Source organism: Vidua macroura, chromosome 5 (assembly GCF_024509145.1).
Source record: "Vidua macroura isolate BioBank_ID:100142 chromosome 5, ASM2450914v1, whole genome shotgun sequence".
NCBI classification, from domain to species: domain Eukaryota; kingdom Metazoa; phylum Chordata; class Aves; order Passeriformes; family Viduidae; genus Vidua; species Vidua macroura.
This window is the reverse complement of record NC_071575.1, coordinates 59598115-59625806: the sequence shown is the minus strand read 5'-3', so window position 1 is coordinate 59625806 and position 27692 is coordinate 59598115. Positions and strand designations below refer to the sequence as shown.

General features: G+C 36.0%; 1 protein-coding gene across 1 annotated transcript in view; it reads right to left on the bottom strand.

The window, feature by feature from the left end:
- COG5 (component of oligomeric golgi complex 5) overlaps window positions 1-27692 on the bottom strand; it is a 173601-nt gene that overhangs the window by 78387 nt on the left and 67522 nt on the right. Inside the window, exon 7 of the mRNA XM_053978240.1 lies at window positions 22565-22695. Coding sequence (XP_053834215.1) covers window positions 22565-22695 — 131 coding nt within the window. The remainder of the gene's footprint in view (window positions 1-22564; window positions 22696-27692) is intronic.

Genomic DNA, 27692 nt, shown 5'->3' with positions numbered 1-27692 from the left:
TTTCTTTTTTGAAATCCAAACCAGATAGCCTCTAAAATTTGCCTTTTAAGGATTAAAGGTAGTAGCTTAGAAGTTCTAGAAATAATGGTTAAATCTTTAACTGTCAGTCGGTACAAGTCTTCTTCTAGTATTACATATTCCTGTGACACATTACAATTTTAAAATAGTATCTAATGTATTTTAACAGCAATGTTAGAAGGAAAAGTTAAATTCAATCAATACATTTGGAAGCCAAAAGATTTGTTACGTCAGAAAGACATTTGCTTTCAGAATTATAAAATATTAATACAGCAACATGACTGGGAATGCCAAGAGAAGTATTTGGAAGATTCTTTTACCCTTCAAGATGTGTTCCAAAATTACAGGTGCTGTACTTACTCCCAATCAGCCTAACTGCTAATTGCTGACACTGCCCAGTAACATGACTGCTTAGTGATAAAGGAACATTTCAATAGTTGTTTCATTAATATTTTTAGTTTTGGACTTCTGTCACCCATCATCTAATATCACGTATTGCTGCTAATCATTGTAATAACCCCCAGTTTTCAGTTTTTCATCACTGACTACCTTAATTATCTTGATTATTCTAAGGAAGAGGATTTGCACAAAGAAGATGTAAAAGAATTCAAGAATGCCCACAGTAATAAATTAAAATTGGGCAATTAACCTCATGTAGGAAGCAGCTGAGCTCTTTTTTTCAGAGTGATAGCTTGGTCAGAAAATCAGCTGCTGCTGCTGTGAAACCAGCACCTCCTCCAGCTGACAATCCTGAAAATCCTGGCATTTCATGTCTGTACAGCACCTGTACACAGGTATTGTCCCATATTCATCTACACTTTGTTACATTGACTATAATAGGGAAAAATTGCTTTGCTATCTGTTGGAACATTACCATTGCATTTTTCAGGAGCACATTTTCTCCCTTAAAAAAAGCCATCACCTAACAGATACCTTAATGGATAAGTTAGCTTATCTTTTTGGGTGGTTTTAATTATTTAAATCAAATTGCATCTCCTCTATCAAAATGTTCATCAGCTCTTAAAGATTATACAATCTTACTTACATAAGAGATTATATGTACGTACTCATACTGATTCTTAAGTCATATATATCATACTCCCCTTTCACCTTAACATCTACAGTAACTCACAATTCAGAGTCTTTCTTAAGCATAACTGTTTGATGACCACTTATGTTTTCTTTAATAAGAATGGAGACAACCTTAAACTAAGGGAGGAATGGTGTTAGTCATATGATTTCATTGCAAAGTTGGAGCAGGTGAAGACTACAAATCCCTTCACATCAGCAATAAGGTGTGCCAGAATTTACTACTTCTAGTTAAATAATGTTGGTAATTCCTCACAATGTCTGTGTCTGGCCCTGTATATAATAAAAAGTTTTGAAGAGGTTTTTGCTTTTCACTAGTCTTTTAAAAAACTTTTGTCCAAGCATTTTTTTAATAAAGCTATACAGCATTTAAAAATGCAACAAAACCAAAATACCCTGTCCAATGAGGCATTTAGATGTCCTTAAATGCAACAGAATTTGTCTTCCACACAAGTTCCTATCAAACTCAATTACAGTTGATGTCAAGAGAATTTGTCCTCTGGTAAAATGCAAAAATAAAAACCACACATTTTCAAAAGTTTAGGGAGGGTTGTCCCCTCTTCTCTACAAAGCAAGTGTCTGAAACACTTTGTCTTCCCAAGGTGTTTAAAGCATTGTATCTGTGCCTTTGATATCTTATCTCAGATTCAGATGAATCAGAAATAAGCTAAAAATATTGGTTATCATGGAAAAAAAAACATAATACAGTCTTTCATGTTTTAGCATTTCAGAGTAAGAGCCTGAAATAGTATTCCACCCACACTCAAAAAATTGAAGATATGCAAAAACTCCCATGTGCAACTTTATTATCTATTATTGAGATGGGAAAATGACAACATTGGCAAAATTTTGCCATTTTTGGTAATAAAGTAGGAAAGCAAATGAATTGACTTCAGTCCTGAATCTTCTAGTGAACTGCTGGGAAGGAGGAAGCAAACAGCAGCATCCTGAAAGCCAAACTGAGAGAGGTGAGCCATGGATTGAGAAAAGGTAAAAAGAGTGCCTTACTCTCTCTTTGTCTTGATAGAAAAGGGCAAAACAAAAAAAATGACTGAAATAATTCTAAATTATGTAGTAATTCTGATGACACATTGATGCTTGTTACAGGGCTGGATTAACACAAATAACATAAATACTTACCACAAAATTAAATACAAGTGATGTGCTTTATCCCTTGGAAATAAAAATTGGCCTTTCTTCCACTGAAAAGCTTTCTAGAGCTATTCACTATAACCATAGATCATATTCAACTCTATCTTCAACTATTTTACCTTCTTGCCCTCTCTCTCCTCTAGCTTATTTTTACTAATACTCAACCAACAGGTACATAACAACTCCTAATTATTCCAGTGAAAATTAAAGGTAAGTGAAAATTCAAGTTTACTTTTTAATTATAGAGTCTTCATTCCTTACCAACATTTCTTCAACGGGGACTGAATTCCAAAGAGAGTGTACTATGAAATACTTCTGAAGTCCATGTAAAAAGCATGCTTCCTGACAAAGTCTACAGCAGTAGTGAATAACAGGTGGGAAGGTCCCAAATGTGAGAAAGAGTACTATGGTTTTAGTGGATCTTTTTAGCCTTCATGTATGTATATATCTGAAACCATGTATTTCACAAATCTCCTCTTGCAGACTTTGAGAAAATAGGCCTATCTGCTTTGCTTTCCACATCCTCATACCACGTGCAGGTCTGTGGTAGAGCAATAGTTAAATCAGTTCTCAAACTCAGGATACCCCTCCTGCAGCAGATCATAGGTAATGTTCTTCTCCAGTGCACAACTGGGTTGTTTTTTTTTTTTGGCCAGGAAGAAACAATCTCAAAGGTGGCCTAAGTGTATTTCTCCAAAGTTAGATCTAGCCAAATAATAAGCAAACAGCAGCCAGAGTATTCTCAAGTTGTGTCAAAGTATTATGTTTTGGCAGAATTCTAGAGGGAAAGGTTTACACAGAAATCATCAGTAGCTGAATCAACTTAAAACAGCTGTTAACACAGCATGGTTAAGCACAGCCCACTAAAAGGTTTGCTACTGACTACTGCTTTTGCACAGTTAGTTCTTTGGGGGTGGAAATATGTGGTATATTTATAAACTTCGAACAATTACAAGAAACAATAAAGCACCAGTTGGTCTACTATCAGACCAACTGTGGCAAATTCTGAATATTTGAAACACAAGACGTTTACTTAAAAGCAACTATGAACAACTATTTAACACCAAAACACAGTCAAAACATTCACACAACAAGCTGTGAAAGGGTCAAGATAGGGAAGACCACTCTACAAGCTATATAGAACATAGATAATAAATGAAGTGTAGAAATGTGTCATCCTTTTGCCATTCCTCAGCAAGCTGTCTTGTAACATCTCATTTTATGCAGAAACACCGAGGTAGCTTTAAGCCAAATAAACAACTACATACTACATACACACTGCAAATAAACAACTACCGTTTAGCTTTTCAAGTTGTAAGATTAATGAGCAGATAAAGGTTTCTTTGTTACACAAACACTACACCCCTCTAACCTCTACCTTACAGAGGGCAGTAATACACTAACCATGCCATCATCTGGACTATCCCACAGCTTCCCAACCACCCCAGGTACACCTTCTGACCCTTCTGATTCTAGATCGAGATTTTGATTTAAAAATGGGTATCTCTCCTACAGGTCTTCTATCTACTGACTAAGCCTGGAGAAAAATATTACCACATCATTCACATGCTCAGGACAGGCTCAGAAACAGTGGTTCACTGGTTGGAATAAAATTATGTATATTTGTTCCTAGTGGGCAGTTATCAAGAACGCTTTATTTATTTTGCTTAGTCTTTACCCATCAGACCTTTAACATCCTTACTGACACTGATACAAATATTAAAGCTCTAGAGGATCAGCTCTATATCATCGATCTGAACAAAAATTCACTGATTATAGTAATTTAGACTTGTTTTCTTTTCTGAATTAGATCCTGGCTCCTGAGCCTCCTCCCTGGAGAAGGTTCTTTCAGCAAAATATACTAAAGTGCTAGCATTTCTGTTCACCCCAATGATTTAAAATGGAGTGTCAGACAAGAACTCTTTAAAAGGGTTTATTTTGAAGAGACAAAAAATATACTATTCTAGAATGATAGACTTCAATTTCTATTTATTTTTTTCTTTTTTCCTTTCTCCTTCAAACTTAAGACAAGGGTTCTTGTGATCTGAATCTTCTACCTGCCTTATTGACTTGTGCTGTTTCGCTAGAGAGATGAGAATCCTTGTTCACCCTCCTTGTTTGCTGACAAAGAACATAGTAGCACTGCAGAAATTATGGTTTCTTATTGATCATTTGAACTTTGCTTGTTGAATCATTACATCAGTGAAAATGCTTGTGTCTGTCTGCATACAAAATCTCAAGGGCAATAAAATATTCCTTAACCTTCTAAGGGATCAAAGGATGATTTTATAATGTAAGAACAAATCCTAAAATACATCCGTTTCTTCCCCAAGCCTAAGTGCTACACAGTCCTATGCACCCACTCCAAACTGGCAATGAGAAGTGAACTCTTCTCTTGGTCTGGGTATGGTAAACTGTACTATATAAAGTACCATCTTTCACCCAACAGGGATGATGATGATTGAACAAATCTTGTAATAAAGGATCTTGATTGGCTCCAGCATCACTAAAGTACTGAATTTCATGAGCAGGTATTAATGACTCTCCAAGGAGATGTAATTTAAAAAATGGATTTACACCCTAAAACACTGGATGCTTTTCATTAAGGAAAACTAAACCCAACATTTTCAATGCTAAGCCTTGATTCTCATATATGTTTTAAGTCTTAATATTGTGTTTAAAAGGGCTCAAGAAGGTACAAAAACCTTATACCTCTTGTAAAAAAACCTGCATTTTTCTGAGTCAGATTCACTCTATTATATGGCTACAGACAAAAGAATACCTATTTGCCTACACTTCATTCTGTCAGATAACCTATACCAACAGAAACAATCATCACACTGTATGTTTACCACACAGATTTTTGACTCCTGCAGGAATTTCTGACTTCAGAGCTCCAAATGGCTGGGGACAAGCTAAATGAACCCTAGCTTAACCCTATACACATTTTCTTATAATTCCTCAGAACACCTCTGAACTTTGTGGAATTTTCACCTAATATGATATCACTTTTACAGAAACTCTAGATCAAGAGCTTTCTTGGGTGATAAATACTTGTCTGGGCCATTTGCAGGACAAAAGATCTAATTATGTTCAAGTGTTGTTAGCTTGCTTTTTCAAGCAAAAAAAAAAAAAAAAAAAAAGAGAGGCAAAAGATTTTGTAATAAAAGGGCATGACCTTTTCAGGGACTTGTATCAAAATAAACTCAAAGAGGCAGATCAAGTTTGAAAGGATTCCTAAAAAGGAAACATTTTGGGCTAATGATAGCTATTTCCTGTGACAATGTCATTTGGATAAACATTGTGACATCACTTATACCATATATAAGCACACTGCTGAGGTTAACTTGCAGCAGTCAGCAACCAAGGATGCATTTTACATATTTGCACACATTTAAGTGTCTTTTAATGCTTATTTTTCATGTGAACAAATTTGCCAAGAAGATAATGAATTTCAGGATTCAAATTTGAAAACTTAAGAGCTTCTCTATTTATCTGAGTCCACAATGAGAGTTACTTAAGAAGGAGAGCCTACTTGCAGAATATCACAGAATCACCACATTACTTAAACTGTAATCTCTGCACACTTAAGCTATACCCAAAAGTAATTTTTTACTGACCTCTTGACAACATGTATGCCAGCCAAGTCTTGACATTATGGATATACTAAAGCATTACAAAGAGTTTTAATTTCAACATAATGCCAGTGTTAAAATATTGTTATCTTACATAATAAATTGTGTTAGAAGTTAGCAAGGCAAACCTTTATAAACTCCTGAAAAAAATCTATTATTTTGCTCCAGCCTACCTAGCTGTCATATAAGAATATGCCTTCACACTGTTGTAAAGGTCATCAATGCCTATGAAACAGGTAATAATCACTGAAATGTTGTTGAAGATCTCCTTGAAAAAAAAAAAGTAAATTGCAGAATATACAAGAATACTTCCATGCAAATATCTTACCACAATAACACCACTTGGACTTCCTAGACTTCACTATTTTCAAGAGACTAAACACATCCTAGCACATCCTCTTTCCTAAATTCAGGCACATGCAGTCTAATATTCTCACAAGTAAAGAAGCTGCTAGTGGTTAACAATTTTTCCTCTAACATTTATTACAAAAATAATGGTAATGCAATTTTTGTTACTCTCTTTTTTGCATTCTCTGGCATTACTGAGAAAGCAAAGCACATGAGTATCATGACTGAGAGTACTTTATTTTTAAAGCTAACTGTAAAATGATTAACCAAAGCTCCTCATGAGGAGTCTTGACTGTGTTGTCAAGACTCTACAACACACCAATGATTTTATGTTAACTTGTGTGTGAATTAATGCTGAAAACTGAAAGGAACAAAGTTCCATCTTTCTTTACAAAGACAGATGCCTGCACCTTTTCTGAGACACAGAGAACTCTTCAGAGATTTCTCAGATTTTAAATGGAAATACTGTCCATAAATGACACACATTAAATTATTAAAATTTACATTAATGTGACTGTTTCAGAGATGTTCTATATTAGCACCTTCATTGGTCTAAAGTTAATAGCTAACAAATAATTTTTCTTACTGTTGTGACTTTTGTAAGAAAAATGTTGTAGAAATTGTATACTACTCTGAAACCTCTCTGTTGGACAACAAATGTGTGACCTGGTTAGAAAACTGCAAAGTCTAAAGGACTCCATTTTCTCTTCTCTGTATCAGTCACTGTCTTATATGCTTACATGTATATTATTTGCACAACTTGTTTACCTTATATACTAAATAATCTCAGTATTTAAATATTTATTTTTGTGACAGTGGGTTTATAAATTTGTGCTCTTTTCTTAAATTCTTCTAAATCCTATTACTGAGACAGAATGAGCACAAAGTATTGTCTATTTGGTCATATTCCAAATTTACATCATTACATTAATATTTTCTACATACTTTTATTTTGTTGTTTTTTTTTTTTTTTTTTGAAAAGCAGACTTATTTTCTCCAACATCTTGGAAGGAGAACAGAGGGGATCAGAGGTAACATGAAACTTTTAGATGCACACACTTTGACATCTAATTAAACAGCTGGTCAGAAACTGTCTCCTACTATGTGACTTTTTTTAAAAGGTTTTAGAGTAGATGATGTTAGTCCCATTTAATCATCTCATTTGGCTGTCAAGAGAATCAACTATAGTAGCCCACAAAAATCTTTCTTCCTACCTCTTAAATGGATGTGTACAGCTACGTACAGAAGTAAAAATCTAGAATGATTAGAATAACAGGCTTTCATAAATATAAGTTTCCATAAACTTTATTACAGAAGAATTCTGCCACATATTTACAGCTGATGTGTGACCCACCTTGGAAAAGGTACTTTAGCTTCGGCATTGTCAAAAATGTACTTTTTAAAATCTATCTGATTTACAGGAGCTGTATATACATAAGTGTTAAATCTGATCTTAAAATAACTATCAGCAGCGGGGGCTGAAGAAGGAGAAAAGGAGTTCACTGATTCATTGCAAATTATATTAAGGAGTACTATTGTTTTCCATGAATGATACAGGTTGTAAATGTTTTCATTATCCGAGCTGTAGTACTTTAAGAATACATCTACATTTTGTGATTGCAAATTGATTAATTACAGTATGCTGCACTAATTACGTCCAGAAAGTACCATAATTACCAATCTATGTGAGAAAATTCCCAGAAATTTGAGTTGAAATGCAAACAATACATGAAGAAGATTAAAGCTCTCCTATAAAAGTCATTAACAGTGGAGGTATGTTGCACAGTCTGAAATTGGCATCTCATACATTTCTGTTCTTCAAAACTGGACCATCAAACAGTACAGTAATATTTTAAGTCTTACTGCCACAAAGTAATAACTTGTTTACATTTGACTGCACAGCTAAATTACCTTTTGATATGCACAAGGAAATTTTAATATGGTGCTAAATAATAGCCAAGATGGCTTTGTCAGAAACAACTCATGCCAAACCAAAGTAATTTATTCCTGTGACAGAGGAAACGTACCTTTGAACAGGAGATGTAACATGTTTTGATTTGAAGCAAGGCTGTCACTATTTTAAGTGACTTTCCTAAGTAAGCCAAGCAAACATGGTCTAACAATGAATATAAAGAATAGAGTGGGATAACCCAAGTGTATGACACTCTAACACTTGTGTCTCTCATTGACTGTCCTAATTCTGGTTCTATTCAACATTCCCATGGACCTAAAAAAGGCAGAAAAGAGGACAGCAAAGCATCATGGTACACAATTTATACACTTGTGACAATGTGCCTCGTGCTCCAGTCTAAGCTTCAAGTCTGATGCTGCTGCATAATTGGATGCTCTGTAAAGTGTAGCACAGAACAGCTTGGGTTGGAAGGGTTCTTCAGTGATACTAATCAGTGTGAAAACTCTCTGTGACTTCAAAACAATAATAATGATCCTCAGAGATGAAATTCAATAAATTCTCAGTTGAAATAATATTCTTAGCACATATGTACAATTACACAGCATGACATGTTTTCACGAATTCTATGTCAAAGTCTCTACATGTATGAACAGCAGTTTTTTGTCTACAGAAGGGATGAGCTACTTGACATCAAAGAACAATTTTGGTCTAATGCACAAGATAAGGACAATAACTAGAATCTTTAATTTAGCCCAGCTTCTCCCCCATCCCAAGAAAGCCACAAACATAGAAGTAGAAATGAACACTTAAATTATGAGCAGTATTATCAACTTTGCCAGACCTCCTCTGAATACTCACAGCCAAGGTAAAAACCTTGAGTATATATAAAAGATTCAAAGGGATTGTTGACAGAGATCCTTAACTTAAAGGGCCTTAGGAAAACTACTGTATTGAAGTAATTCCTCATCCATTATTAACATTCAGCTGTTATACCCCTTGTATTTTCACTTGTATGAATGACACATAAACTGTGAACTTAACTACCATGAAATATAAATAAGTGTGGTACGGAAAATAAATTTTTCAGCATGAAAAAATCTCTTATAGAAACTGGAATACATAATAGTATGATGTGTAAAAAAAAAAAAGTGTTTCAGAACATTTAGCACTTTAACCTGAGGCACACTTTATTTACTAGTATAGGTTTCAAGGAAAAAAAGGGAGTGAATCACTTGTTCATAAAAATTGTGTACAGATGCAATGGAAAAAGTCTTTACAGAAGAAGCTTAATGTGAAAGAGAAATTATATGCAGGTGCAGTTACTTATCAAGACGTAGAATTAAATTTGCTCTTCCACATACCACTATCAAGGCACAAAGTATGAGGTACTCTCAGTATAGGGAAAAAAATAGTTGTGGATTAAAAAATTAATCTGAGATCTAGTTGAAGCCAACTGCCTAACATCTTTTTAAAATTCTTATCACTTGTCCTAGAATTAAGACTGAAAGCCTCTGAACAGAACTAAAAACTATGCTAAAGTTTATCTTTTCTGAAAAGAAAATCCCGAAGATATTCTATAACATTGTAAGATTTCTAAACTGAATAGAGAATATAAAGTATAAATGTAGACCTCATTTCCATTTTAAAATAATATGCATGAGATCGATTTTCAGATGTGTACAGGACAAACCATTACTTCAATGATCCTCTTTATTTTTGTCAGCACTTTTGCCATGTCAAATCTCAGAGCAAAGCCTATTTTATTTACACAGCTATACAATTTAAGATTCAGTACTGTTCAGTCCAATGGAAGTTAACTAATTATCAAATCCCCTTTAGAATATAATTTCCAGTTCATATTACTTGATATTCTTTACATCTTACAGTTCACCATTTGATGAATTTAAGTCTGTGTCCAGCACTATACAAGGCAGACTACACCAGCACAAGGTTTCTTAGCTCACTGTAGAACTCTGTGAATTTATTAAGTTCACTATTTTATTTTTATAACCTGCACTGAAGCAACATATACTTGACACAGTGATGCTTTCCCACTGTGCCATATCTGAAAACACTGTCAGAGGGTCTCTATGAAGAATGACATCTTCTGGTAAGGAGAAAAATATCCTTGATCATGAGGTATATTAAATTTAATTCTAAGGTGTGGCAGAATGCTGATCCTAAATCAAGCGGAGTGAATTTCCCAAAAGGATAGAAGAATAGGCTGTAGCTGAACAGCAAATGCAAAAGTCTTAAGTCTGTGGAAAGGTTGCTTGTATTTATTTGCAGACAACTTTGAAATTCAGATTTCTAGTGAGCATTTTAAAGAGGGATAAAACAAGAGTCAAGTAGAAAGACAATGAAAGAGCTTCATGCATTAACATCTCCTTAGGCAGAAAAACCCACAAACCTGCAGCAAAAAGCAACCAACTCTGTCATACCAGAAGTTTCTACTGGATGAAACATATGTGCTTGAGGAATGTGGTTTTCAATATGCAGTACACAAAAACCACAACACTAATAATAAATACTGACCTAGATCTGAATTAAGGAAAATCCTTCATCTAACATTAATAACAAAGAACATGGTGTCTCAGGCTTTTCTCAAATAAGTCAATACTTACATCCCAATAAACACAAGGATAGCAACACTAAGCAGGAATAGCCTGATCTTCTATAATACTGATAAAGTACGAAAGACAACTACATTTTTTGACAAGAAATCAATACGATTTTAGAACAAATCTCCAGGAAAGAGTAAAACCTGCAGTGCAGGAGAACATATGGCACTCTCCCATCCTCCTTGCTGGTAACTCCTACTACAGCACACATTCCTTCCCAAATGCATATGGATTTTAGCTTTGCTCATATACAGTGCTGGAGGAGGGAGGGGAAAAGACTGAAAGGAGTTCATCTTCCACCCTCCCTTCCTCCTGGAGTTGGAGTTGCACAAAGCTCCATCTGAGCTCTGGAGAGGGACTGTGTATCAGCACCCTGTTACATGTGTGCTCTGTGACCAAGAGGAGCAGGATGAAACACGGACACGCTGCCCCTGTCGCCCCTGGCGTGGGCACTCGCCACACTCGTGTTCCGTCAGAGCGACAGAGGCAGAGCAGCAGTGCAGCCTCAGCATAGCTCAGCAAACAGTGCAAGGGACAAATTTTGGTATGAACTGATTAGATTTGACAAAACACTCTCATGACTATTTCTGCTACTATGTTATCTCTACTACCTTAAAATATGGGCTTCTAAAAATGCATGCCCAGGTGCTACCTGAGTAGTCCCATTTTCCCAACAGTATGCACTGAGGAATTCATCATTCACTCCTCTTTTACAAGACTTTCATTCTGGAAAGCCCATCATGTATGGGGAAAAACTATGGCTCTGAAAAATGAATGAGCTGGACCTGCACATCTGGATTTTTGGCATGAGATGTCTCCTAAAACAACTATCTTTTCCTTTCTTCTGCAGTTCCAACATGTTTACCCAGCAGAAATGCTGGGCATGCTTCAACATGTAAATTACTGATTATTCAAGTAATTGCTCAAACAATCTTTATTGTACACAAAGAAATACCATGCTTGGTTAAAGCGCTTATAAAAGAGTTGCTACCAAAATTTTTCAAAGTCTGTTAAATGAAAACTTGATGAATTTTACGGCATTACAAAACAAGGTCAAGTTAAAAAGATACAGATTTAACTTCATAATTTTCATAAAGTATCACTATCATATAAACTGTTATGAAACCTAGAAAACTGAGCAGCAATACCAATGTCTCCCTTTTTTTGCTGTTTTTGTAACATTAATCTGTATTTTATGCTATTTGTTGCAGCTGTCTTTTTTTAAAAAAAATCAGACTAGCAAACATAAAGCAGTACCTTGTCAGAAGAAAAACAATAAAGGAAAAAAATGACAGTTTAAATAGCAATTAATTCTCTGGGAAAGGCACTGAAAGAGGTCATGGCACAAAATTATTGTGCAAAATCAGACATAGTTTTAGTTAAGAAGCTTAGTGACTTTAAGGACCAAACTATTTTCAGCTAAATATGTATAAGACACATAGTTGTAATAATATTAAATAATTTACTTAATTCTATCTTTTCCCGAAGAATTTTAAGATATAAAAGGCAACAACTCCCAATTAGGTATTAAAATTCCAGCCAAAACCATTTTATTAAACACTTGTATTACCATATGCTTCACATTAATATTACATGAATTACTGAAGACTGATTAAATATCCATGTGTCTGTCCAAGCAGGTTTCTCCTCAAAATGTGGTCTCTTGCTTTCTCCTGTTTTCAATAGTTGCTTAAAGGCAGTACATTTGAGTGTTTGCCTCACGTCAACTAATTATGAATTCCCCACACCACAGTGTACTACCTGCCACTGAGGGAAGGGAAAAGCAACTGTTTCATGCTCCATTTGCTGTCGACAACATCTCACTGGGGCTGTCTGCTTTGCAGACTACTCTGTGGAACACGTGTCCAGCAGACGCACAATTAATAGTCAGGAGTGCTAACAGATGATCAACAAGAAATATCGCGCCCTCGGCCGAGCCACCCAAAGCCTGAGCCAACACCTCCTCCAGCAGCTGCAGGGGACACTAACAGCAAAGGAGATGGCAGTTCCCAGGTCTGCTGGGCTTGCCTGGGCCATGGGCTGATCTGCAGTAGCATTTCAGATACAAATACAGGGCTCTTAGACACAAATACAGGGTTCTCAGAAGCTGGTGGGCTCAGCGGCGGTCACAGACTGGGAATCAACAGAGGTAATACAGCAAGATGTCCAGTGTGAGAGGACTTCTTAATTTGGATGCTTTTGAAGACATTTTGAAACCTAAGGAAATGGCAGTGTAATGGTATCCAGCTGAAGGGTGGGGGAAGGCAGGACAACCGTATGCCCTAACCATGGACACATGGGTACTGCAGAGGAAGCTGCTGCTATTGCCACCACCCCAGTGGAGACAGTCAGACAATCCAAATCTGGGAAACAATGACCACTTCATATCTCACTTCTCTGCTTTAATATGATTTGAAGAAAAAAAACTCCAAAGGACAGGAAAAAAATCTTCTCTAACCTCAAACTAATCGAACTTGAAGGTTTTACAGAGCAATAGTTGCTAATATATTGTAACTCAGTACCTCCCCATAACTGCCTCATCACAAAAAGGAAAACCTGTGCATTTTATTTGATCTATTAATAGACACTCCATAACTTCAATATCTGGTACTTAAAAAATCTTTATGTTTTTAAGGCCTGAACCTGATCCTGAATGTTGCAGGAGTTAATCAGAACTGGCTGTGGAGTGAAATGCAGGTGAGACTGCTGCACAGCTGCACAGCCATGGCACAGCCCAGAGCTGGGGAGGCAGACTCCCAGCAAGAGCTGCTAACTGGGAAAGGTGGTGGATGGACGGCAAGGGGCCTTTCCATGCCCAATTAGTGAGTCCCTTGTGCTCACCCCCACATCTGAAAACTTTCTGCTGAACATGAATTAAAGAACTAAAACTTACATTTATTTTACAATATTTTTTCTACTTGACCTGAAAATATTTCAACAAATGAATAACTACAGTTGAAGATATTACTCGGTGAGAAAATAGAAGCTTCCATAATTTAAGAAAAAAATGTTATTTTCATACAGGTGAAAAAAGCATATTCATAAAACAAGGCCAGTGTTGCCTAATCATTAAAACATAGAAACTTGCAAACTCAAATACTTGGTAAGAACCTACTGCTTACTTGTCATTCAGAACTTCTCTGTATTTGACTGCTTGTGGAATGAGGTTTGCTAATACTTGCCTAAAACACCTACTACACATCCTGCGAGGAATTTTCTAAAGGATGTTGCAAAATAGCAAACTAAATCATTAATGAAAAAGGATCAATATTCGGAAAGTAACATGTGACAGAGGGTCTTCCACACATTTACAACAGTAGACAATATTCTAATACTGAACAGGAAAGTCCTAGATCTCACTTTTATTTTAAAATCCTTCTACTTTCAAAATGTTGCTATTGAACTTGCCCATATGTTCCAATAACTACTCATGAGTCTCATGAGTCTTCTATATTAATGGCAGTTAAAATAGTCTTGGAATACAGATACTTGAAAAAAGTTACTATTTGAACTATGTTAGCAAATTGCAGCTCCATTCTCTAAAAACCCTGTTTCACTGAAAAAGAAACTATCACAACTCGTTACCTCTTTGCCACTTTGCTGCTTTTTTTTTTTTTTTTTTACTTTCAGTATCATTCTTATTTCCCCATACAAAATGTCAAAATGTTTAAGCATCAAGTATCTTAAATGGAGAACATGTTGTACCTTAAATGAGGTACAAAAAATGAAAAGAGCTCAAGTACTGAACAATCAGTCACACACTATCAATATTACCTGCATGCACAATGCTTCAGGTTGTGGGCACTCAGATTCCTAATGGTTTGTTAACAAGATCTCCATATTTTCCCTCTACATCAATACTGGAGTTACATATCCATTTATCTCAAAGAGATAAATAAATAAACATTGCTAATGTTTTTACACTTAAAGCGTATCTCCTGTGATTTAGCATGATCTGTTAAAGCGATGTCAAACATCTAATAAAACAGGTACTACTCTAGCTGGCATGTTTCCTTGTTCTTCAATAATCATTTTTTGCTATAGTCACCTAAATAACACACTTCATATTCCATTTAAATTTTGCTGATATTTCTGACTACATGAAATTTTCTTGTGTTCTACAAATTATTTCAACCAGAAAATACACCTAACACAATGTAACACAGTGAGATTAAACAATGGCTGGACATGAAATTTAGAGATGACCAACAAGACCTTTTTTTTTCTTTGTAAAACATTTAATGAATGAGTCATTAACACAAAGGAATAATTAATGGTTCTCTTTTCTTATGGAATTGAGAACACCTTTTGCACCTGTATAATAAAATACAGAGCAAACGCCTGAAGAATTATGCATAGAAACATCTTATTTTTACTTGCAATACTATTTTTTGTTATTGTTTTTACAACTGCTCCTAAAACCACTTTAATATGTATTATGCCATACATACTTTTTTAATGCACATTTTTAGCCCTTACATGCAGAGGTTGCAAGCTACAAAGTAAAAGTGAACTATACTGAAGTCAGACATTCATTTTAGCTATTCCAAGATTCAAAACATTCTATCATCTGTTCCTATGGAAACTGAAAGGATATTCTAGGTTATATCAGTACCAGCCGAATATGTTGCTGAGAAATCTGTGGTTTATTTTAATCCATAGTTCAGAGGTATAAATTCATGCTTAGTGTTTAGCTTGGTGATTTTGAATTACTGAGGCGTGGTTAACACTTCAGTTCCATTAGATCTTACTTTAAGATAAAACAAACTCCTTTTGGACCAGAATAGTAAAGGGAAAATGTTACAAGGTTCTGTTAATCCCCATGAAGTTTACCGTTCAGATGGAGGATATAACTAATATATATTTGGAAGATATTTTTTGGTTGTTAGATGAGCCATACGTTGCTGCACCACATCGTAATAGAATAGTTCAAGGAAAAAATAATTTAGATTTATAGAAAACTCCTTCAGTAGTGCCATGCACCAGATGGCCAGATGAAGGAATCTGATTTAGCAAGTTAACAAGATCATGAAAATCATAACCATAAGACTAAGGATGAAAAATAAAATTGAATAATGCAACATGAGTATATTTCTACGACAAAGAAACTTAAAGGTTAGAATAGAATAAAACTTGTGAGGACATTTAAACACATTAAGTGAAAATTCTCCATATGTATACAGAGCTACTCTAAAAGAAAGGATAGAAACAGTATATGTTAGTAAGATTTTAATTAAACAGACTCAAATGCCATTGTGATCTTTTGTAACAAAAGCCAATATGACAGCTATAACATGTTGGAATAAGTCTTCTCTGTTTACATTAGAATTAGAATAAGCAGTAAAATGGGTGGTGAAATTGAATTTAAATAAAAAGCTTTGGATTTCATACTCCATTTTCATGAAACAAAACTAGATGATTTAAAGTCAACTATAGCTACCACCCTCATCTTACGCCAAAAGTAGCAAGCAGGTTCAAATTTTCCTCTTTACAGATAAGACTTCAGTCTTCTTACTCTACATTCAAATAACTGACTTTAAACTGAATAATCAGCAATGCCTTCTATTTCTATACCATACTGCAGTCAATCACTCTATTATGAAATACCTGTCTCAGTCTAGATTCCATCAGGATCTCCTGCAGGGAATCAAGACTGTGGTATAATAAGGAAATATAACAACTACTGCCTAAAGTGTACTATATTGGTTAAACTTTTGACAATAATGAGGTTAAATTCCAACTGCTAGCTTTCAAGATAGAAATAAATGCCAGAATAAAAAGAAAATAAAAAAAAAAGAAAGAAGCAATGATTACTTTTTTACTTTAAAAAGCATAGTCTAATAGCATTTCAACTCTAGTTATTCAAGGCTTTTTATGAGGCTAACCAACAGTATATGGATAAAAAGATGAACGGCTATGAGACAGATTTTTTCCTACTTTATTTGCTATTCTAATGATCATTTTGTAATTATGCACATCTATGCAGTTATGTACATCTACATAAGAGCAATCAATCCCATTGACATGCTGAAGTGCATAAGGGTTTGTAGTATTTAAAAGGTATGAGAAAATACAATAGCTAATATGTAAAAGCAGGAAAGGGTAGGCAAAAACATTTGGAAACTAAAATTGTGCTTTTGACTAGCACAGCACATCAGTGTGGGTAATGTAACAGATTTTAAGCTAAATAAACTAAAGATGAACATTAAAAAGGCCCCTACACAACCACAGGGCACACGAAATGACATCCTGCTACAACATTAGACTTTGTTCTACAGTCAAGTACATCTCCACAGAGCCGACAACTTTAGAAAAGCATATTCATGCACTTGCACAGTCCATTTCACAATGAAGCATTCATCTGAAGATGACACTAAACCATCAAAAAACAGCAGGCATACTTTGATTTAAATCAAAGTGTTTAAATATCATGAACTAGTCTTGAAAAGAGGATGTTTCAGTGCAACACATTGTCTTGCTAAAGTAGGCAAGACTGAAAGAAACTGAGGAACTCAAAATCACAGGCTCCTGCCCAGACAGTCATGCCCCAAGAGCCGTCCACACTTTTGGCACTAATAATTAGAAGCAATTAGAAAATGCAATACTATTATATTTTTCCATGTTTCTTCAAAAAAGTGAAAAATGGAGCCCAATACCAACCATTCTTAGTATCTGAATATCTCAAACATCTTGAAGTGCATTTGCACGACTGGAAAATGCTGCCACAGATAGTAAGTGCACATATTGCTTAAGATCCTTGACATTAGATTGAACACTGACCTATGACTGATTTAAGAATAATTTCACCAATCTTGCCATAACCCTGCAGCTGTGGTAGATAAACACTCAGCTCAGAGGGCCCTGAAATGAAATAAATTCTGCAACTTCTTGATGATTGTGTCTAAGTGATGATAACTCGTCAATTATGTACATACATTCCCCTCAAAACCCTTGGGGAATAAGAAACAAGACCTATTAGAGATCCTTGACAGGAGATTAAATGCTGGTCTATGAGAGATCTCATATTAATTTCACCAATTTTGCCATAACACTGCAAGATGTACTACACAAGCACCTAGCTTAGGGACTGAACTGAGATAAATTGAGCAACTCCTGGATAATCACCTCCAGACAACTGGTTAATTATGCAGGCACTTCATTCTCCCATCACTTTTTTCAGGCACTAAACAGCATTAGTCAAGGACACTTATGTATATACATCTAGTGAGCAATTTTTTAATGTAAAAAAAACTGTACTTGTTCCAGAGACAACTGGGAGGACAGGTTCAGTATGAAAAAGAATGCAAAACAGAATAATTCACAAAACAAATTCTTATCAATGAATTACTATATGAAAATTCAAAATGCCCCCAAATATGCCCGAAATAACAACAGTAGAAAGATGTTACACTGTGAATAACTAAGAAATTTTTGTTCGGATCATACTGTTTACGTATTTATCCTGTGTATAAAAATACAGCATTTGAACAAGTGTCAGAAGTGAAGTTTAGGATTTATTTCTGTTTTATTTTCCCCTCTTCTTTATTCTGCAAGGTTATAATTAACAAAGCTCTTCATTTTGGAAAAAAATAAATCTATGTATTTTTAAAAAAACAGCACATCCAATTTAACAAAGGATACTTATTAGGCTTACACCTATGTCTTTCCTTCTCTAACATGATTAGGACACTTCATTACATGATCACCAAAACAATTTCAATGAATTATCAATGAATTTTACTCTCTCCAGAACCATACTAGGCAGTTAAGTAGATTTGTCCACACCTTATATACGGGAAACTGGGCAATAAAACATCACATAATTTCTCTGGAACCTAAAAAATATTTTTTTAATTTAAAAAGAAAATTAAAACAAACAAAACAAAACAAAACAAACAAACAAAAAAAAAAAAAAAAAAAACCAAAAAACAAAAAAACCCCCACAAAAACTCACCAACCAACGAACTCCCCCCCCAAAAAAAACCAAAACAAAAACAAAAACAAAAACAAAAACAACAAAAAAACCCCAAACTAGTCAACTAGTCAGATATCTACAGATGCCTCCAGAAGACAAGGAAGGAAAATTTTTATTCTCTGGCCAAATATACTGAATGTTTCTGTAACACACAAAAGTACAAACTGTTTAAAGTGCAAACCCATCTGAATTCTGCTCTCATTTCTACACCACATCCTGCTATATTTTAATCAACATTTAATGATACCATTGATACTTCACAACCTATATCCTAATTATTACAGTTTGTATCAGTAAGGGCACAAGCAAGAACATAGGTCCCTAACGTATTTCACACATGCAAAAATCCATCCTCCTTACACAGAGACCCACAGCTGCTGCTTAAAGCACTGAACCTAGCTCAGAACTAAGGCTACCTTTTAAGAGGATGGAGGAGATGGAAATGCAGCTCTTTTCTGCACACACATGGCCTGGCTCCTCAAGCTACCAATATTGTCATTACCAGGTGGAGCTAAGTTTGCTTATCCCTGACTGTAAATCCCACACCAAGAATGGCAATATACAGCAGGATAAAGTTTTCTCATTTTTAAATACAGCAGACACAAAACCGTGTCTGGAAAAACTGCTCTACCTGGAACTGAGCTATGGTAATCTTAACAAATTTCTCTTTTCCCCAGTATTTTCTTATTATTCACCCCTGTTTTTAACAATATTGCTGTTAAAAACAGGGGTGAAGTGGTACCAAGAGCAAATCTACATTCTTCAGCCTAGGGTCTAATGGGAGCAAAATAAATGATGGGGATGTTTCAGGTTGTTGAAAGATGCAGATATATCTCTTTTTTTAAATTTTAAAGCAGAAAACATTGCTGGCCCTTCTGTTAGAAGGGTGGCTTTTAATCAAGTTCTTGATACATGTCTGCTAAAGCAGTCTTTCCTGCTTCCTATGCTATCTGCCATTAGCCTGCTTACAGTATGAAGGAAAGCTAGCAAGGACTAGAAACAAAGATAAGGTTAGAATCCATTTTCTTTAAATTGTTCTATGGGTCATGAAAGACTGTCTATCTGTGCTACGTACACTAGGAGTGCCTAACAAAGCACACAGAACAATAAAAAAACCTGCCTGTAGCCACTGGTACCCGTGTGCTCGGGTTTGCTATTATTTGTATTACTTTTGTCAACAATAGCAAAGAGACCTTTCTCTTTCTAAAAGGATTAGGAAGGCAAGTGTGGTTTGCAGCCCTATGGGAGCCTGCTATGTCTAACACACTGACAGAAACTTCTAGTTTATACCCAGATGGCAGCTTTAAAATTCCACCAGGAACAGGAGTGGAAGGCTTCACTTCTAAAGCAGTCGATGGCTAATGCCACATTTCCAAAGGGGGAAGAGATTTCATTTTTTCTGAGAAATACACAAACACCATGGTGGTGGACATGCCATAAAAACATGAATTATGCTGAACAGAAAAAGTCAATATATTACTTGGGTTTAAGTATCTGCTTTCATGTGCTACTGGTGGACATTATTTGGGGGAATCTGTGCACAGCTCACTAGCATGTGACTTTATTAAATAAACAATCAAAATAACAAAAATAGTCTGTATCCAAATCAAAGGGGATAGATAAAAACAATAAATGGAGCAGTTTAGACTTTTTAGCTCTGTTCTTTTGTCAGAGTAACTTCTAGCAGTATCTCTGAAAAAAAAAGCTGAGTTCTAGAAGACATTCACCAAATTCTAATGACTTTTGTTTAAAAATAAATACTTCCAGTCTTACTTTTTAAAATGTATTTCCACTTCTTGCTTCTCTTCTAGGTGGACACTAAAATACTCTAAAATGAGACATAAGGGTAATTTTTCTCTTAAGGCGTTGCTGAAAAGTGCTACAGCTTGCTCTTATGTAGGCAACTGATCTCTACTATTTACATAGTAGATGAAAACAAGGGTGGAAAGTAAAACTGCATTTGCAAATATGAATATCAAATAACTGAAGAACCACCTGGATAAATACAGATGCACTATTCTCAAAGGTACAGACAGTCACCAGAATATGTACTGGCAGGAAGACAGTTCATCTGAGGAATTCTTTAGTACCTAATACAGGAGAAAAGATGAAGGTCCCATGTCCTCTTTAAGGAAATTTCAAGGGTTGGAAGGTATAGATGTAAATCAGCTTGTCAATAAAACACAATAACAGGAATCAAAGACGTGCTATTCACTAGTCACATTTCAAATTTTAGATTTCTTGGACAATGCCTGCGTATGTATTTTCTAAAGCAAACTATTGTTCTCAACATTAAATTCACAAATCATATCCAAGAACAAACCTGTGATGCATAACCCAACACCTCCTCATGAAAACATCCCCATTTCTGAAATGACTAAGCACTAATAATTTTCTTCCAAACACTCCTCTATTTGTTGCAAACAGGCCCCTGGCTAAAGCACAACAGGCATATACTTTAATAATCTCTTGATTACCTGGAGACAGCCTGGAACACCTAATAAATCTGTCTATTTTTCAGGTGGAGTGGGATTGATTTCCCCAGGGTTTCTTTGTCAGTTCCATTTTAGTACTTAATATGAAGAGAAAATTATCAGAGAAGGTCAAATCTGACATGAAAAACTAGAATGAGTTCATACTGATGAAGACTTTTGCTACATTTAAAATAAATGTCCACTTGCTTTTTCTTAGGCCCCATCTTCCGTCAATCTTTATTTAATAACCCATATGCTTCATAGCTTGCAAAAAGTGCAATCACAGCTTGGCAGCATGCTCAAATAGCCAGAAGTTTCAACACTGGAATCGTAATCAAGTGAATAATGGGGTGTTTTTTTCCTACCACTTTGTTATCAACAAATAGTCAAAAGATATTTACCACAATCATGACTTCTTACTGCAAAAAATTAGTTGAAATGACAGTAAAAGTTTGAGACATACCGAAAAATTTTAATCCTCAATTGTTTAATCAAGCCAATTTATTCAATAGGTTTTCTATTCTGTATACATTCAATTTTCATGTCAATCTACAACAGTATAAACAAATGCTATCCTGACTTGCAGAGAAGTTTAACACTTGGTAAGAATCAGGATAAAACTGTCTTGTTCAAAGCCTCTTTGTTCTCTAATTTAAGATCCAAATTTGATAGAAACTTGTACCTCCTCTCACTCTGGTAATGAGGATTTAAAATATTTTTGTTTTTGAAGAATATTAAAAAGTATAGACAAAGTAACACTAAATTTTACAAAGGTAAGAAAACAGCAGTAAAGATACTGCTAATAGTTAATAGATGTAGCCAAGTTATTAAGATGGCAATGATTATATTTAATATGAATGATTGTAATTATACATATTCATTTTTATTTACCTACAGTGAATATTTACCTCAAAGTTTAAACTGCTCTTTGAAGTTTTAATGCAAATCTTTCAAATCTTTTCAATGTATTTCTGCACGGCTAAAATGCAGAAATCTTCTTACAGTTTTAAGAAACTGCATTTCTCATATTTCTCTATAAAGCTTGGCAACATTGGCAGTGCTGTATATGGTGTTGAATGCATCAAGCTTTTATGACAGTGTTTACAGTTTATCTACTTTCTTCCAAATTACAGAGTCAGATCCTGCAAAATTTTATTCTTGCAAATACCATACAAGACCAGTTTTGTCAATTTATTTGAATATAGTCATGTCTGAAAATTTCTCACATAGGACTTTTTTTTGTTTAATCGATGCTAGACAGTGCTACATAAAGCAAAAGAAATCAAGCTCAAATTCTTTTACACTTTACTTTCGAAAGGAAGTCAAGAACAAAGTTTTACCTGAGTCTCCACACCTTGCTCAAGCAACCTTTTAGCCTGGTTTTCCACCTCAAGACGAGCTCTTGCAATAAAAAGCAGGTCATTTTCAATCACTTCTATTCCAGACAGATCTATCCCTTGGGAAAGATAATCTATAAAAGCAACAAAACATTGATAAGCATGACATAGGATAATGGAACATTTTAAGCATGTTAAAACATTTCAAAGTTACAGTCAATTCCAAGGGACATTCTTGTATACATTTGACAATACAGTACATCAAAGCAATGTCTTATATCAGAAAAACTGAAAATCAGAGGATTATTACTTAAGAAAACCTGGATATTGAATACTTCAATATTGCATTTACTTCAATGCACTTCTCTACACCCAGAGACTGCTGAAGAGTTCTAGGAACTGCAGAATCAGAATCACGGGTCAAAAAGGGGCAAGAAGTCCTATCTTTGTCCCAAAGAATTAAGTAGATCATTAAACTTGTCTAACCAGATGTTCAAATAAGTGTAATTTGCTCCAAGATCTGAAATTAAAGATGCATTAAAAGGCTCAAATTATACTTCATATGTTTAAATTGCACTACTAAACATTTGGGATCAAAGACAAAAGAATGGTACAAAAAGAAGATAAAAGAATTTTTTTTTCCCTTTTTAATTACAGAATCATCACAAAAATTTTTACTATTGTGGAAAGCACCATCAGCCAGGTAGCTAGAGATTACTGGGCTGGACTGGCAACTGCAGCAATAAAATCTATTCAAATTCAGCTTTTCTCAATGATTTTTTTTCATCCTTTTTTATCTTTCTGGATTTAAATTTATCTAATTCTCCATGACCAGGTAGCCTAGATCTTTACACTACTATTTATCACCAAGATAATGCAAGACTTCTCTCATTTACACAGTTTTCAACATTTTGTTTAATGGAGCAGGTTTTGCACTGCTTTTTTGGAAAGATCAAATAAAACTAACAAAATAATGACCAAGGCATTTCACACAGTATCAGATTCTCCCTTCATAAGATGATGTTCCACTATTTCCATTTACAACCAGTCCTCTTGACTTCCTAATAAAGTTATCTTCATTTTAGTCCTCACAGTAAGTTTATTAAGGCAAAGACTTAAACATTTTAACTAAGCTAACTGAACTTTTACATCTTTGCCAAATAACCTTTTACTTTAGTAGCCATATTTTTTTGTTTATTCACAATGAACTAATCTAACTCTCAGATTAATTTCAGCAATCACATGTTCACAACTGAACACAACATTCCAAGTGAATAATTTCTCAGCTATGTAGAGAACATCCCTGTATACCTGCACATGAAAAATACCATATAAGAAGTTGAAACAAAAAGCTAACTGAAATACTGCATAAAGCTTAGTAAAGGCATAAAGGAAATCATCTCCCTTAATGGTATAGTATGTCAAATAGGCTAAGAATAGGCCTGCAAATGCTTTTCTCTTGCATCCCGGGCTGGGTTTTAGTTAGGGGTTCTGATATATGTTAGTTAGCCAGTTCTGTGTACCCCTGTGCACCCCGATGTTCCCCCCACGGTGGTCCACTCCAGGTCACTTACCATTGGAGCGTCACCATGCCAGTCTTGTGGTCATCCCCCTGTCCACTCCTGAGAGTTCTGTGTCTGTTACCCCATCCCTGCATTCCCTATTCGTCCCGGAGCCCTGTGCACACCCCTGTTGTGTCCCCATTGGTTGCCGTGGTCCACGTCACCCGCACGTTGCCTGTCCCCATTGGGCAAGGGGGGCTTCCGCCCTCATCGGCCCCGCCCCCTATAAAACCCCTGCCCCTTTGTTCCCCGCCATTTTGTCCATGCGGGCGCTGGAGGCAGACGCTGCTCTCCATCGCAGCACCACGCGACAATAAACCTTCTCCAGCCAACCCGCAGGACAGGGTGCGCCTTCCTTCGCCTCTTTGCCTCGCCCCAGCACCGGTTACAGAGCGTGGCCGGCCCCGCCGGTGCGCTGAACGCTACAGCGCCCGGGCCGCGCGGCAGCCCCGGTCCCACCGAGAAGCAGCGCCTTTAGCCGGGCTCTCCAGAGCTGCCCGGGACCGGGGAAAAGAATGCGACACCGCGCTTTTCCCTGCACTCATTTGTTTAAAAATGGATCAGAGGGGTCAAAGGTCAGCTGAGCAGCAGGACAGCACAGGCAATTCATGAAGCCCTGTGTGCTGGTGTGTTTGCAGAGCTGCTTTTGCAACGGGCCAGAGCAGCCACACTTACCCCTTATTTCCCTGCAACTTTCTGCTGTGACTAAGCTGCATCTCCGCAGCTGGTATGGCATACGAACCCATTAAAACTAATACTGAGCTCCCAACAAGTTCCAATGAGCAAGTGTCTTGAATGTGAGGGCTAATCTTCTGACCCCTTTCTTTTAGCTGCACAGAAAAAAAAAGGAGGAAAACAGTACCACAGATTCACTCTACTGCTATAGTAAACTCTGAAGAAGTTTTTTGGCAACATGAGATTAAAAAAGGTGCAAATATTACCAAATATTTATATATATACCACAAATACAAAAACTGCTGTGTAGTTCACTTATGGCATAAAGTCATAATCTGGAAGCCCAGGCTGCCTAAACAAAACAAAATTAAAATATGGTTATTATCTCCTAAATCCACAGAAAAAGATACCATTTCTTCCTGCTGTGTTTTATCTCAAAATCTAAATTAAGTCACTTCACGTGCTAAAAATCGAATCCTTCTGATGGTTTTAAGAAAAGAACAGAAAGACCATGCTGCTTTGGCTTCTCCAAATACCTCCATCTGTGTCTCCGACTGGCAGCCACCTCCTGCCAATCTGTTAAAATCTGCAACTTTGCTCCAAATTTTCTGCAATCCTAACAAAATATCTTAGGACAATGCATTTCAGCAGGACTTCAATACAGTGAGCCTTCCTGTAGGTTCAGTGGCTACTATTGTAGATGCTCCTAGTTGCTATTCTAACAGTAAGGAAGCTCTAGAAATTACTCGGTCTTCAGAAGAAAAGCAGTTTTCATAAGGACAGCAGGTCTATGTCAGAAACACCTGCAAGTGCTTTCCTGCCATTCTTATGTGAGAGCAGAAGCTGTAACACAGGCAGGCTATGTGCCTTTTGATAGTTTTTGTCATCTATACAGATAACGTAATATTAGAAATCTCTACACTTGTGTGCTCTCAACAGTGATGTTGCTACCCTGGACAGCACAATGAAACCAAGCAGAAGGACAGTTGACATAGGAGCAGCCAGATCATGCCCAGAATACCTGTGCATTTAAGATCTGATTTATTTAATACATTGCAGAGGAACTCACACATTCCAACCAGGCAGTTTTAGTTAGTAAAGAGACTCTGTCAAGTGAATACAACAAAAATGCTATTGGTTATTAACTCAGGGAGTAGCCAACACAGGATTTTGTTTCAGGCGCTTACTCATGTGATCATTTTTCTATTTCTTGCTATGCAAAGTCAGTCAATAACACTGGTCACGCTCAGAGGTGAGTGGGACATGGGCTGTAAGGTACTTGTGTCTTCTCATCAGGAGTTAACCAGAAACAATGGCTCACCCCTCAGCTAGCACAGATTCTGGAGACTGGTGTCCAGTTTAAAGCATGTCAGCTCTCCATCAGCTTTAACCTTAAAGCTCTGCAGTAAAACTATTACTGTAATAATTGTAAAAGACTTAGTGAGCATGTATTTATGACTGACATCTCTCCCTTAAGAGATTTTAAAGGTGCATATATAACATTTTGTTATCTTTGGGAAGATTTGTGTTTTTAACAAATTAGGATCTAGTATCTTGTACCACCATATGCCAGGGCTGGAGCAGCCAACAAGACTCTCAGCAGCACCACAGGCTGCTCCAGCCACTTCTCAGCACAGCCAGGGAGCAAATTAGTGGAGGGAGGTACAGTCCTATAACCATTCCTGTACCTCTCATCCCTCTGATAATTCTACCTCTTTATATAGATTTGAGAACATAAAGGCAAATACTTAAATATCTCATAGGGTATTGGTATTGCTTCCCTTCTTATCACACCCTATTAAACTTGGAAAGCACAGGTGGAACTTACTTGCTAAGAACTTTAAATACAGACTGGCTACTGAAACATTTTCTTGAACAAAATACTGTATGTCAAGGCACAATACACTCTAAGACCTAGCAATAAGTGACACATATAATCTACTTCAGCCTACCAAAGGGTTAGCACTTCCTATTTTTAATAAAACAACTATTTTTGTCACTACAGTACAAAATTTTCTTGATTTACTGAACTTGAACAACTTTTCTAATCTACTGGTTAAGATGCTGCTTGAAAACGCATTTTTTAAAAATAGTATTTCCCAGATAGTTATGTAAGAGGAGCTTCATAGACAGACAAATCCAATATGCAGATAGAACATTAGACAGAAAACCAGTACTTTGAGCAACACGGTTGCTCAAATGACTCACCAACACAGATTCTTTCTATTATGTGATCTCATTTTTTAACCTCAAATATTCTTTGTGATAATACAGAATCAAGATTAGAAATTGCAACTTTCTGTAAGCATTGAAATATGTTTTGGAACAGAGATAACTATGACGCTAGCACCCTTAGGAGCTCCACAAAAACTGTATTACATTCTTTATATAGACTGAACTGATTCTGGGCTTTTGCTAGAAATTAGAGAATCAACAGAAGACTACTGAGAACAATCAGGTGCACTAGCAAAGCAGAAAACAAAAGACAGTAATAAACCCATGTGATTAAGCTGCATGACTCAAGAGGCTACTTGAGTCAAAAGAGAAACCCTTCTGTGCTCTGAGAACCAAACTCAGTGACACTAATAAAGAGGTGCAAAAGACGAAATTAGAACATCCAAAGTGGATTCCCCAGAAGCGAACACCTAAGGTCTGCAGACATGTAACTCCCCTCAAATGCAAGAATCCAATGACAAATTAAGAGGTGTTCCATGGGAGATTGGGAATGGGGGGAGAGGGTATTAATGGAAAATAACCCATTCCTGAAATTTTAAATAAAATCATAGAATGATAAAATCACAGATCTTTGTTTCCCTGTTTGAGGAAGGTTTGAGGTGTATTTCTCCTGCATTGGTCATTTGTTTTACTTGATCCTGCAGTCTTGCAGATAATGT